At 32.6% G+C, this 15,642-nt stretch overlaps 1 protein-coding gene across 1 annotated transcript; it reads left to right on the forward strand.

Annotated features, from left to right (window-relative positions):
* Positions 1 to 781: 781 nt before the first annotated feature.
* Positions 782 to 15,266, forward strand: LOC145325790 (uncharacterized). Its single transcript, XM_080168751.1, has 6 exons — positions 782 to 858; positions 1,310 to 1,429; positions 5,346 to 5,397; positions 7,820 to 7,866; positions 13,877 to 13,951; positions 14,484 to 15,266. The coding sequence occupies exons 1-6, from the start codon at positions 785 to 787 to the stop codon at positions 14,539 to 14,541; spliced, it is 426 nt and encodes a 141-aa protein (XP_080024877.1). The 5' UTR covers positions 782 to 784; the 3' UTR covers positions 14,542 to 15,266.
* Positions 15,267 to 15,642: the final 376 nt, after the last annotated feature.

The raw sequence follows: 15,642 nt of genomic DNA on the forward strand, positions 1-15,642 counted from the left end.
CTGAAACGTAGGAACTAATATTGCCTCTTGACATTTGTTGATTCCTTTGGACGATTTCTCTGTTAATTTTAATCCTAACATCACACTATAAATGTGAATAGAGCTAGCCTTTTATCGCATTGTTATATCTATGTTTTTTTAGGACTGTGGGAAGAATGTTACTTTTATTGTAATTTTATAAATCTACAGGTTTTACTTTAGTTGGTAGAAAGTTCTAAGACAGAGAGGGGGCAATGGGCTGTTTATTATACTTGTCCCCAAAGTTTTATAATAACGTTTTCTTATTCGTTGGCTTAACAACTTTTGGGACTTAATAGGAATTTATATTCTTATAAGTTGAGTGTTTTAACGTTTAATCACTATTTTTTTAATGTACAGAGGGGGTAATTTTGTGTATCAGCATTGGAGATATACTTTAATTTATCAGCCATTGTCTTAACCCTGAAAAGTTCTGCTCAGTGTAAACTTTACAAGGATGACAACATCCTTAAGTAGCGAAGCACAAAAAAATCATGGAGTGGACTAACAGACAAAGTGAGTTATGGAGCAGATGTTCAGATCTCATAACAATGAAAAAAGAGAGATCATGCAAAAGCTCCAAGAAAATCACCAAACCTTTAAAGTAAAGTTTACATCTTTTAAAGCATGACCGACAGACATATGGACAAATAAACAATGTCATGTGTTCAAACTTTGTTAATGTTTGTATGTCAGACCCTCTTATTTGATGACCTTCGCTTTTATGTATGTTGTCATCCTTGTTTCTATTTTCATCAGACAAAAAATGGATGTTACAAAGACAAATATGAGAACAGACATTCAAACTAGAACTTCTTCTACTAGGCCTTCCAGAAGGAGGTAGATAGATAGATAGATAAACAGATAGAGAGATAAATACATTAAAAGATTGATAGTTAAACAGATGGTTAGACAGACAGATAAATAAATTGACAGATTGATATACAAACAGATACATAGATAAAGAGATAAACAGATAGACAGATGGAAAATTAGACAGATAGACAGATAGATAGACAGACATATATACAGACATACAGATAGATAGATAGATAGATAGAGGGATAGAGAGAACCAAATAAAAACATAGACAGATAAACAGATTAAGAGTTTGACAGATAAACAAATAGTCAGATGATAGAGAGACAGGTAGACAAGACAAGATAGATAGACAGACAAACATTTAAACAGATAGATTAAGTGTATATATATATATACATATATTGACAGATAAACAGATAGACAGATAGATAGTTAAAAAGGTTTTGTCGAATGAAAAACATCATTTTAGAGAATTATTGGAGCTGCCATGGGATCGCCGGCGATTCTCGCAGCATCGCGCGCGCGTCCATTCAGCCGGCGCCAGAATTGACTGTTCCCTGCCATCAACAGCTGATCTTAGTCACATGAGGTAAGCAACATTTCCCGCCATTTTAAATTTAGCGCAGACGATTGAATTTGTAAGTTGTTGTTCATATATACCTTTGCATTTTTTTGTATACCCCTTATTTTTTTTCATAAGCTTTAAGATTTATTTACATTAAACTTTTTCGGGAATGGATCTCCTAGATGCTAGAGGCAGAGCTTCTGGGGTTAAAAATAGAATTCTAAATATAAATGAAAAAAAGTAAAAAGTTGTTGAATAATTATTCCCCCTGACTGAAAAGTAATCTATCTAATTGTATGAGTTTAACCTTGCTAACTTCAGTCAGGGGTGTAAAGAAAAGTAATTTGGCAATTAAAGAATTCAATTAGTTAAACTATAGATGGGTCTAGAGAATTGTATTCTATAATACAAAGTCTGTTTGTTTGTGTGTTTGTTTGTCTGTTTGTTTGTAGCAAAGGATCTCGCTAACCGCTGAACCGATCGGGTTCTCCTTTACAGGGTAGCTTCTCATAGTTCCCGGGAAGGTTTATAACTATTTTCTTGGGGGGTGAAACACCCCCAATCTCCCCAAAAATGAAAAATATCCCCTCCCCCCCAAAAAAAATTCTTTTTAAAACTAAAAATAAAATAGTTGGGTTGACTACCCCCCCCCCCAAAAAAAAAAAAAATATTCCCCCCCCAAATTTTTTTTCTTCTTTTATTTTAAATCTAAAATATGAAAATTGGTTCGATCAAACCTCTTGAGGCAAAGCCCCTAGAGGCTAGGGGCGAAACCGCTAGTATATGTTATTGTAGTAAAAAATATCTTTACAACTGTAGTCAGGGATGCAGAGAAAAGTAATTTTTTATTTTAATTAAACAACCAAAAGAGAAAAAAAGAAGAAAATTTGATATTGAAAGATTTTTAATTCCCTAAAATGTCATTTTAAGTTGTGTATAACTTTTTTAGGCTTCAAATTTAGGATATTGGGTATTGTGAGAGTCTTTAAGCAGGTAGAGCGGTGTATTTCTTCCAGGCTTATGTTTAGCTTGTAATTTCAAACAGCTTCACTAGAAGGATGTTCAACCTCTTATTTTATTTCCTCTAGAACAACATTTGTCTAAGAGTTTCACCTGTTTTTGTGCCTAGGCACTAACCTTGATTTTAATAAAAATGTCATGCAAAAGATATTAAAACAGAAATATGCATTTTGATGTTAAGTTTTCAACAAAAATATATAAATTTTTTTACAAACCTAATCATTTGATTGCATAGTGGTTTGCTTGTTGGTGTATATCTTAAGGGGAATAGGGGAAAATCAGGATTCCCCAATTACAATTTAAATAGGGGTGTTGACATTCCTACGTCCCCTTTCTGCATACCTATGAATCTAATATCAAATTAACAGAAAATGTAATTAATTATCCCTTTCTTTATGATAATTTGATAGAATACAACATTTACACAGCAATACAAATAAAATCAAATGAGGGAAAACTAGCAAATTACTCACCAGTCATTAAAATATCTAATTTATGTATAATTTGAAATTTACGTAATAAAAGCAAACAATGTTAAAATTATAACTTTTGTGCAAACATTATTATTATGCCTTTTGCAAGAGCTTGCATTTTTAAAAATAAAATTGTCACTCTTCACCTGTCTGTTACTTTTCCATAAGTTTAAGTAGCACAGCTACTCTATAATTTACTTTGTCTGTCAGTCAGTCTGTTACCCTATTGGGGAATTGTGATTTTCTTGGATACTATTGAAGATAGACAGCTGAAATTTCTAGTGAAGGTTCCAATGATATATGTGCACATAGTACATACAATGTTTAGCCCATCTGCTCTATAAATTTTACTTTTTAGAAAATTTATGCCCCACTGTTCAGGAAAATAGTTTTAAACCATGGCATGATATACAGTGATTTTCTCTGAAAAGTATAACTAAATTAGCCTTTGAGATAGGAAGATCTCAAGCTTTTCGGACACCGTCATACAGTTAGACTGACATAATTTTATTCAATATAAATAATGTTTACTGTTCTAAGATTCTTTAAGTTGTAATTATCCTTTTGTAGTTTAAGTAGCTAACAGCAGATAAGGAATCGTTTTATACTTAATCATTCAGATATTTATAATTATACCCAATTAGATGTTAAATAAAACCCAAAGTTTTGACTCAAATTGCATCTTATCAGCTATGTTTCTTGACAGGGGCGTCCAAGCTTTTTTTTTTGGGGGGGGTAAAAAATTTTAGGGGGAGGGGGGTACTTCGTGTTTGGGGGGGGTAAAATGGCGCGCGAAGCGCACCGAAATTTTTTTGTTACCCCCCCCAAAATTTTTACCCCGGGGGTAAAATTTGATTGGGGGGGGGTAATTACCCCCCCTAAAGTCTGTTGGGGGGGGGGTAAATACTCCCCCCAAATCTGTTGGGGGGGTAATTACCCTCCCCCAAGCTAATTTACCCCAGGGGTAAAATTTTTGGGGGGGGGTAATTTAATTATGTAAAAAAAGCACCTACCTAATCTATTAAGTTAATAAGTACTATCCTATAACATAAAGTAGTAAGTAAGGTTTATTTGACTATAGCTTCAGATTTCATTACTTTTAATACTGAGTTCTCCTTTTTAGGAAAGCTTCACATAGATCCCATGATGGTTCCACACTATTATAGGTCAATCCTTTGAGTGGTTTTAGGCTATTTTTCTCCTCCCTTTTTACCCTTTAGAAAACACGAGTTCTTAGATGCTAAGGGCGCCACTACTATTCAAATATATAGTAGTATCTCATTCTTTAGAACATAAAAATACAATAATTAACTCACTAACCAATGAACCAATATGATTATACTTTAAAGTGAAGCGTCTTATAGGTCCTGGTAAGTTTTATAACTAGTTTTGAGACACCCTGACATCCTCCCAAAAGAAATCGCCTATAGAAATTCTTTTTCATTATTTAATGAAATATTTAATTTAGTTAGGTATCTATTTTATGGAATCTTCAGTGCTTTACAATTACATCATAGATCCCCGGGATGGTTTAGGGGGGGGAGGGGGCGGGGATTACTCCCTCCCCCCCCCAAAAAAAAATTTTCAGTAAAATTTTTTTTTAAGAACATTCAATTTGGGTGGGGTAAATACCCCCCCCAAATTTTTTTTTTAAAGATTATTTATATTGGGGGGGGTAATTACCCCCCCCCCCCCAAATGGTTTGGGGGGGGGTAAATACCCCCCCCAAAATCATTGGGGGTGCCTATGGCACCCCCGAGGTAGGGGTAATTTTTTTTTGGGGGGGGTATTGTTCAAAAAATTTTGGGGGTGCCAAATGGCCCATTACCCCCCCCCTTGGACGCCTATGTTTCTTGATTTATGACTGATTGAACAGTCAAAAATGTACATTATAAAGTAAATCTGTTTATGCACTTATTTAAAATATTTATGTATCTCTTTATCTGTGCAATATTATACAATATGAGTAATAGTGTGTCTTAAAAATGATAAAAATAGAAATTGCGCATTTTAATGCAATTTGAATATATATGCAAAAATAATTTGCAATTATCAAATGCATAATATATGAAATGCTGTTAGGACCAATGCACTTTAAGAAAAACATATTTGCCCAAAACTTTTCTGTTAGTTATATGTTATATGTTTCATCAATCAGAAAAAGATAATGATTATGATACTTTTTCTCGATTTCTCCTGTGAGGGTGTAGTACCTGTGATAAGCTACTCTGTAAAGGAGAACCATATTCAAGGACGTTCAAGCTTTCATGAGTAAAAGTCACTACAGAGGAAGTGGATAACTTTTGTTTTAGGGGGTAAAATGGCGCGCCCTAAATCGTGGTATATTATATGCCAAAATGTTTTTGGTGTGTTAAAAAGATTTTAACATATCATTAAATACCCCTCCAGGATTGTGCTTGTGTATGTTGTGATCCTTGTTTTTTTAGAGTGAAAGGAAAGAAACAACAAAACGAAAAGGAGAGAAGAAGTGAAATTCAGGTAAAATTTTAAATTGGTGCCTTATCCCTGCAGGGCCTATACCAGTGGAGGCCTAGCCCTTAGGGGCAACCCAGTACCCGTAATAACATATCCTAACCTAACATAATAAACATATGAAAAACCAACCCCTCTCTTATTTTTGCTTTTTTTTAAAACCTAAACCTTTTTTTAACCTGACAGGCACTTAAAGTTTAAACTAGGGTTGGGCCGGATATCCGGTGTGGCCGGATATCCGGCCGGATATCCGGCCATTTTCAATATCCGGCCGGATATCCGGCTCTATAATTTTTTATACTTTACACCAAAAATCTCTGCTTTTTAAATTTTAAATGGCTATAATTTTCTTATTATTGAAGCTAGAAGTACATTTTTTCTGAACAAGTTTAACTTTATGTAAATTTATATAAGATTTCTGATGAAATTTTTTTTGCTTCTTTAATATCTGGTAATTTGGCCGGATAACCGGATATTTGCCGGATATCCTGCGTTTGCCGGATATCCGGCCGGTTACCGGATCTCCGGCATTTGAAATCAGCCGGATATCCGGTATCCGGTATCCGGCCAAAAAAGTATCCGGCCCAACCCTAGTTTAAACTCTGAATATTTCAGACGTATAAATGATTATAAACAAGGATAGCAAAGCTCTGAAATCAAACAGTAGAACAAACGAACATAAACACTTGTCAAAACTGAATAATTATATTTTTAACCAAAAACAATAACAATGCGATTGAAAGATAAATAATTGTTCAAGAAAATATTTCTTTCTTTTTTATTCAATACAAAACTTTGATCAGTTGGTCTACAATTTAGCTAAAAGAAATTTTTAAACAGAAAAAATCATAGCGATGGAGGGACAGCGGAAAGTGTTATGTGTGACTTTATAAAAAATACGTCTAAAAAGTAAGGATGAGAGGAGAAGTAAAAAAGGAAACCCCTAAAAAAGAGATGGATAATAGACGTGTTTTTATGACGTCACGCATGACAATTTCCGCTGTCCCACAGTGGATGGTCTATAAAAGTTAAGGAGTGGACTGATTAAGCAAGGGAAGTAGCACAAAAAATTTTGATCTCAGCTCTAAAATCAGAAAAAAGGAGAAACGAACTATAACTCTTGTAGAGTGTCATAACTTAATAAGCAAAACATTGATTTGCAAGTTTAAGAAAATATGTAGAAAAATTGGGTAAATACCGAATACTGTATTATAAGGACATACTTTTATTTTTATGGTTCAATTATAAAGATGCTTTGCTTACAATATTGGATTATCATATCATACAAATAGTTAAAAATCAGCATGTTTTAAATGGGTGCACGGACTTTCTGGTTTGAATTATAGAGTTGCTACGCTTTGTAAATGAAAAGAAAGTTTCGCTAATAAAAATTTGCTAAAACGAAGCAACACCCAGTAAATAAACTTTGATTAGAGCAATTATGCCCAAGTGTCAAGAAACTTTGTTATAATTGACACTGCTTTAGTAACAGATATTTCATTTACTAAGAGGTCCAAAAGTAGGGGGTAAATTTCTGAGGTCCATCATGTTTTGTTAAAATCTTAATTTTAATTACCATGGATCTTAATGGATAAGACAATGTAAGATAAATGGATGAATATTTCATTGATTATAAACAAAATTACCCCTTTTCTAGATTAAAATTAGTGTTGAAAAGTTTGGTCACTTACAAATTTGGAACCAACCAATCAAAATTCGATAAAAGTACCCAAAGTTTTTTTAAGTTAACGAATAAGATATCGTGAATATAAAACTTTGGGTACCAGTACAATTTAAGGTCCAATGTTCCCCCCCCCCCCTCCTTGGGGTTTTGTTGGTTCTATTTATTTATTATTAATATTGATGCAGTAATAAGTAAAGGTTCAAAATAAATAAATAGGGTCATAACTTTCCATTTTTTTAAAGCCAAACTTTTCTTCATTTATGGTCCGTCTGTCCGTCCGCAACGGATAGCTCCTTCTTTAATCTATGCATTTTATAATTACTCAATCAATATTAAACTGTGCATGAGGTTCCTGTAATGTTCAGGTACAATGATATGGATGCTAGGGGCGCAACCGCTAGTTTCTATAAAAAGCAATGTTATAGCATAAAAATACATTCAACCGCTTAATAAGACACTATTATTTAGAAGAATGTAATCAAAGGGGTTTAGAAGGGCAGAAAATAGTTTAAAACCAGTCAAAGGCCTAAATATAAAAACTAAACCACCCCATGACATATACCATAGGAGAAATCAATCATTTCAGTAGTTCTTATGCTTCAGACAAAAGAAACCATTAATACTTTATATACAAAAATAGTAAATAAAATCTATTTTTTACAACGAAATGCACAAACGGAAATTTCCAGCGTATTAAGCGTAATTTTTTATTTTATTTTTAGAAATATATTTTTCTATTTTTAGTACAGAAACGGGATATTATTACAGCATTTGAACACAATTGCAAAAAGGTAATGTTATTTTTTTTATGAAAAAAGCTATGCTATGGCTACCAACTTAAAATCATCAAATAAAATCCCCTTTATATAAAACTCGATAATGCTTTTCTTTAGAGACTAGCGGTTGCACCCCTAGCATTTAGGGACTCTATATTTGAAGGGGTAGAATAGGGCAGAAAAATAGCCAGACTTGTTTTAATAGTAAAATAGCTTGAAACCATTCTGGGTCCGGTAAAAGAGGACCACATCGGATCATTGGTTAGCGAGATCCTTTGCTACAGACAAACATATCATACTACTTTATATAATAGGAATATTTAAAAAAAAACAAGGATGACAGCATTCATAAGAGTAAAGCATAACAAGTCTAAATTAAATATTTTCCTTATAGGAATCCTTATGCAACTCATAATAATAGTTTGTAATTTCTAGCTTGCTTTATTCAAGACAAATAAGCCAAAAATTTCAAAAAGGGACGCAATTATGTAAAAGGTTTTAAAAAAAAAATTGTCGGGGGAAGGGGGTTAAATGTAATTAGTTATCTACTGTCTTATCCTTTCAAATCCCTGCAAATTGATAAAAGCTTCGCTATTAAAAATAGCAAATATTATGAAAGGAAGTTTGCTTGCAAATAAAGTCTGGATAAACTAGGAATCTTAAGGGATAAGAATAAAAACCACCAATGATTATAAACAAAATTACCACTTCTGTGGATCAAAATTATTGGTTAATAAATTTGGACACTACTTCCAGTACTAAAATTGATTAAACTACCCAAAGTTTTTGAGCCAACGATTAAGATGGTTATAAAACTTTGGGTTCTTGTGTAAATTACACACAAATGTCCCCTCCTTCTTCCTGGGATAAACTTTATATCAAACTTGCACAATCATACCTTTAATTTAGCGAGGGACATATCTTTTGAAAAAAAACCTAGTTTTTCTTCACTTTTTGAATAGGAACACATAAAATAAATAACCTCAGGACTTTGTCGAATTAATATAGAATAGATTCTTTCGACCATTTAGAATGGATATAGAATACGTAGTTATTTTGACAGGGGAAAAATGTTGTCAATTTAGGTGACTAATATGAAACTCATTTATTGGTAAGTTCGTTCATCCAGTAGGAGGGGAGGGAATAGGGTAAAGTGGGTACATGGGGGTACTGTTGTTTATACCAGCTGCGAGCGTCACTTTATTAGAGAACATAAAAATCTGGTGTAACATCCAAGTATTAATATTAGCATGTAGAGTAAGAGTGTTATTTACTGACAAATTATCGACATTACTTCATATTACAATAGGTCCACCACAGTCTTATTTTGATACAATCGATATATTATACTTGGATGTTGCACCAGATTTAAAAGTACTCTGATAAAGTGATACTCAGCTGGCTAAGATAACGATACATCCGATCCACCCCCATTTCCCCATCCCCTATCCTCTTACTGGATGCACGAACTGACCAATAAATGAGGTCCATATTACAAATTTTCCCACGTATATCCTATATCCATTATTATAGCACAAAAATCTGTAAAGGAGAACATAAATTATTGTCCAAATCGATATTTGCTTTGGAAAAGAAGGGGGCCGATAAGTTTTTTCTTTAGAATATTTATTCCCACTTCTGATTTAATTTCTATTTCTTTGTTTCAACTATCATTAACAAATCATCAAAATTACGTTGTTTAAAATTAGCTTAAAGGAATGAATTTTTTAGTATTGTATAAGAGACAATTTTCCACGAATAATAAAATAAAAATTTCCAACTTTTTTTAACCCGGGGCTTTAGTCCCTCGGGGCTTACAATACTGATTTTTAGGATTTGTCATTTTAATATCTGCGCAAAGCTGTCTGAAAAACGATGCGATAAATAGCTATTATGAAGGTGCAAAAATACTATATAAATTGATGCATTTTTATGTCAATTGATTATCATAAAAATTACAATTTTAATTATATTTTTAAAGAAAAGTTTTCCTTTATTTTTGTAGAAGGGAATATTGGTAATTCGGTGTGGTCACAACAAAGGTGAAAAAGGGATAAGACAATGGCTGATAAACTGATGTATTACACCAAATGATGATACGCAAAATTACCCCTTCTGTAGATCACAATTAAAAGGTTGAAACGTTTGGACACTCAATTTAATGAACCAACCAATCAAAATTAACTAAAAGTCCCTAAAAATGTTTAGCCAACGAATAACAAAACGCTGTGAAAAAACTTTGGGGACTAGTGGCTAAAATACGTTATATCCCATCCATCCCCTTTACCCCATCCCCTCTCCTCCTACCCCTCCTACTGGATGAATGAACTGACCAATAAATCAGTTCAATATTGGCATGCTAAATTGACAACAAATTCTTACATTCGTCAATATATCCAAGTCAGCTAGCTATAACCAACAAGCGAATTAATTATTTAACCCTATTTCACCATACACCATCCACCTTCTTGACCTTATCCCCCCCCCCCCCCTTCTACTGAGCTAGATCTTTAAATCATTTTGAATTTGTTGGTTCATAAAGTTAAATGTCCAAACGCCTCAACCACTAATTGTAATATACAGAAGAGAGTTATTTTGTGTAGCATCATTGGGGATATACATCAATTTATTTGTCATTGTCTTATATTCCTTTAGATCCCTGCATATTAGCAACCTAAATTGACGACTTATTTTCCCCTGTCAATATATCCATGTATGCTATATCCATTGCAATGGTAAAGTACGTGGTTATATCTTATTGGGTGCTCAAAGTTAAATATAATCTAGATACATAATCTATAAATCAGCCAACAGGAATTATCAGGTTATAAAATGAACAGATAACACTTAGGCTAAAGCATTTCTTTAATTTCGTTAAAAGTTAAACATATGGGAAAACAAATATAATAAGATGTGCATATTTTAATTTCTAATGATAAAATATCTTTCAGGAAATTATATAGTAAAAAAATTATCGTTCGTATTAATGGAACAAATCCTATTTATGTATAAATAAACAAATAGGTTAGAAATTCATTGTTTAGTTTGATGGAATAAGAGGCCAGATTGACCATCTAGATCTACTATATCTATCTATTCAAATTACAAATCTAAAACTTGAATTTGTACTCTCAATTAGGACTGTACAATAGAAAAAAAGAAATAAAAGTATAACTTTAACTTTCCTCATATAACTATTGCTTACTGTTCGGATTTTATATCGACAGCATAGCAATTGAAGCCATTAAAAAAAATGACCTCTATTATATTATCCTGCTGGTGGTATATAGCGCCATGAGAGGCAAAAAAGAAGAGAAAACTACTACTTAAAAAGCACAAAAACGGGTGGGATAACCTAATAGTTAGTTGTCAGACTTTTTAAAAGGATTAGATCTTGATTCTGATAATATATATATATAGTATGCTTAACATTAAAAAAAAACTTCCTGTGGACAGTCCTTTTCATTCTTATAATTCATTCTTGTCTGCTATTAAAAGCTTATTTTGGTTATTGATAATGTACACAATGCCGCGATTTACCTACATTTTATCGATGGTGAAATACAATTTTTGCCCCCCAACGACAGCTGAAAAAGGCAATTTAATAAAGATTGCGTTATTTTGCCCCCCAAATCAATTTCTGAATTAATATGCTTGTTGGTTATACCTTATTCCTGTATCCAAGTATATCCTATATTCATTATCCTTATAATAAAGTAACAGGATGTTTGTTTGTCTTTTTGTACAAAAGTATCTCGCTAACCACTGAACCGATCAGGTAGCTTCTCATAGGTCCCAGGAAAGAGAAATCGCCCCTAGAAAAATCCCCCCCCCCTCCTCCAACCCCAAAAAATTTTATTTTTCAAGTAAACTAAACTAAAAATTTCTTTTTTACTTTTTTAATATCAAAATTTAAAAAATTGGGGTTGGGATTCAATTCACCTCTCAAGTGCCCCTAGCCGTTAGTTTCAATATAAACTAAAATAAAACTTGCATTTTTTGTGCCACACCAATACTTCTGTATCCAGGACATAAACAATGAATTTCATTTTAATCAAAATATGTACATTCAAAATAACAAGTAGCTCAGCTGAAGCAACTTATAGACGTATACTGGATGCTCATTGATATAGAAATCTTCACCAAAAATTTCATATGCATATCATCCAAAGCAGAAAATCGCATTTCCTCCATAGCGTCACAAACGGACAGACAAAGTTAATTTTAGAGTAGCTTCGCTACTTATAAAAGGTTGAATATAGATAGCCTGATATCTAGTTGCCGAATGTGTACGCAGTTTCCTGAGTGTTTCCTCATCCTAGCTCAATATTTACTACTAGCTAAAAAAGCTTCAAACTTCAAAAAAAAAAAATCAAAATTTAAAAAATTCAAATTTATAATGTATATTGTATAAATCGTTTACACATTCAAATTTTGATTTTTTTAAGGGAAGTTTGAAGATTTGTAGCTAGTAGTAAATATTGAGCGAGGATGAGGAAACACCCAGGAAACTGCGTACACATTCGGCAACTAGATATCAGGCTATCTGAATATAGGCTATGTGGTTTTTAGTAGCGAAGCTACTCTATAATTTGAAATGTCCGTCTGTCCGTCTGTCCGTCTGTCCGTATGTCCGTATGTCCGTCTGTCCGTCTGTCCGTCTTAGTTTGGGGGAAACGTGATTTTCTCGGCTCCTATAAAAGATAAAAGGCTGAATTTTTTTGACAACATTCCTATTATCAAGGAGCACAATTAACTATAAAACATCAATGGCGATAGGACCACTTTTTAGCTGGTTTTAGGCTATTTTTTGTATTTTTCACATTTTTCTCCATATCTTTAGTGTTTATGGTCCGATTTCCAAAATTTTTTCAGTTATAGAATCAAAATTAAATTTCCTGTCGTTTCAAGAAAACAACTATGATGGTCAGACTGCCTTTAAGCAGGTTTTAGGCTATTTTTGTATTTTTCACATTTTTCTCCATACCTTTGGTGTTTATGGCCCAATTTCCAAAGTTTTTCAGTTATAGATATCAAAATTAAATTTCCTTTCGTTTCAAGAACACATCAATGGCGGTCAGACTGCCTTTTTGCAGGTTTTTGGCTATTTTTATATTTTTCACATTTTTCTTCATATCTTTGGTGTTTATGGTCCGTTTTTTTTTAAATTTTTGTAGTTAAAAATATCAATATTAAATTTCCCGTTGTTCTGAGCATCCAGTATGTAATTTACTTTGACCGTCAGTCTGTTAGTCATAGTACTGAAATATAAATAAATATTAAGAAATTAAAAACAAATGTTGAAAAGGTTTCGTGATTTTTTCCTAATATACATGCTTTTGTCAACTAATATCTAAATTCTTAATTTAATTGTTTATGCTTCGCTACTTATGGATGTTGTCATCCTTGTTTATAACAAATTTAATAAATCCGCAAATTTTGTTTTCATGCTAATGTTTCACTTTACTATTAAAAGCGAAGCCTTTCTATAATCACGGTCTAAAATTACATTAGTTTATTTTAACACGATAAAATTATCCTATTAATTTCAAACATAGCAGGATGATTCCTGTATAAGCTAGGTACTAATAAGCGTAGCAATTCTATAATAAATACAGTACATCCATTTTATAGTTGCATTTTATTTTTAAACTTTTTCATTTAATATGATTATAAAAATTTTGGTACAGATTTATGTACATGGATTTTAGGTTTAGACTACTTAAATGAATATTGAATACATTTGTTTCTTTGATTTAATAAGCCTAGCACTTATGGATGTTGTCATCCTTGTTTTCACTAAAAACCAACCATTTAGAAGAGAAACTATTATACAGCAAAAATTATCTGCAATAAATTTTAAAAAGGATGCTAGTATTGGATATATTATTACTTGGATCTTACATCAGTTTTGCATGTTCTATAATAAATGAAACACACAGTGGGCTAAAATAATGATTTCCCCTTTACCCTTAATGTGGTTAATGCTGCACTACATATGTATAAAAATGTTTGTTTATTGCAGTAAACGAGTGGATGATGGAAACTTGAGGAAAGTTGATTGGAAAGATCATTACCTACAGATTCTTATTAAACCCAGGTATAGTATATTTTGATGACGTCACACATGACACTTTCCGATGTCCCGAGATAGACAGAACTTTGTATGTGTCAAATTTACTGGGTAAAAGAAGTCGACCAGTCTAACTAAATATCCTAAAACCTTCCTGGGACAAATATAAATATTTATTGACAAAAGTATATTTAATGGCTAAAGTTATTAATCCAGCTTCAGAACGAAGCAGAATCAACTAAATTATTGTAAAATGGTCTTTTCCCTTTATTTATAACCAGGAAGGAAGGGGGACAATGGGCTGTTATTACACTAGTCCAAAAAGGTTTTAATAACGTTTTCTTATTCGTTGGCTTAACAACTTGGGGGACTTTTAATGAATTTTGATTGGTTGATTCATTAAGTTGAGTGTCCAAAGTTTAAACCAATAACTTAATCTTCACAAGGAATTTTGTATATCATCATTGGGGATGTACAACAATCTATTGGCTATTGTCTTATCTCTCAGATTCCTAATTTATAAAAATTTGATAATTTTTTTGAATGATTTTGTTTTCAGATCAAAAGAAGGAACAAATGGACAATTTAAAGAAGATGATTTAGGACATAGTCATTAAACCTTTATCCCTTAATTTTTATATTCAATCTTATTTATAAACTACATTTTAATAATGGATATATTATTACTTGGGTCTTACACCAGATTATCATGTACTCTAATAAAGTGAAACTTATTCCCTCCCCTACCTCCTACTTGACCACCGAACCGACCAATAGATGACATGGGAAATAACAACCTAAATTGAAGGCCCCTTTCCTCTGTCAATAGAAATAGTACCTTTATTCCTCTGTCATAATATCCACGTGTATTCTACATCCATGATTACAATAGTAGATCAGGACAGGCAAAGATCTTAAAAACAGGGTAGGTTCAATCCACAAAGTGCCCGTTGGGCATTGATACCCCAACCCTCTTTCTTGAAGAAAAATAAATGGTGGGAGGGGGGTGTTTTTATCCACTATGCCTGAATCTGTGGAGCTACCCAGTAATCAATATAACCTAACCTAACCTAAAGTAATAACAAACAAACCCCCACCCCTTTATTTTCAATTTAATTCATAATAAAAAAGATGGGAATGTCAGGGCTCACAAGAGGACTTGAGAAAGCGCCATTAGGCAAGTTAACTCTTCCTTGCTTCTTTTCCCTTTTCCTAACATTTTTAGAAGCCTTTCATTTTATTAAAGACCATTATCTTATTTTGATTATCTTTTTTTGTTAATCTTTTTAGAAATATATTATTGTTATGTTTATCTATCTATAAATAAAACAGAATATAGAAATTTCGTATTTTAGAAGCGAAGCTTATCTACAAGTCTTGTGTTAAAACGTCCGTTTATTTTTCTGCTGTTAATGATAAGACAATGGCCGAAAATTTGATGTATATCCCCAATGATGTTACACAAAATTACCCCTTCTATAGAATACAAATAGTTGTTGAAACATTTGTACACTCAACTTAATGAGCGTACCAATCAAAATTGAATAAAAGTTGTTAAGCTAACAAATAATAAAACGTTATTATAAAACCTTAAGGACTGGTGTGATAAACAGCCCAGTGTACCCTACCTCCAAATAGCACATATATCTTAATATCAATATATAGAAGTAACAGGATGTCTACCAGTGTGTCCATTGCGAAGAATCTAGCTTTAACCA

This window comes from Acartia tonsa, chromosome 8, assembly GCF_053477335.1.
Source record: "Acartia tonsa isolate MP-2025a chromosome 8, ASM5347733v1, whole genome shotgun sequence".
NCBI classification, from domain to species: domain Eukaryota; kingdom Metazoa; phylum Arthropoda; class Copepoda; order Calanoida; family Acartiidae; genus Acartia; species Acartia tonsa.

Bases quoted from the DNA above. Each gene is read 5' to 3' on its own strand.
- LOC145325790 (XM_080168751.1), top strand. From the start codon at position 785: ATGGATGTTACAAAGACAAATATGAGAACAGACATTCAAACTAGAACT. The intron at 859-1,309 runs GTAGATAGATAG...ACATCATTTTAG, and splicing joins ACTAGGCCTTCCAGAAGGAG to AGAATTATTGGAGCTGCCAT. The intron at 1,430-5,345 runs GTAAGCAACATT...TTGTTTTTTTAG, and splicing joins GCTGATCTTAGTCACATGAG to AGTGAAAGGAAAGAAACAAC.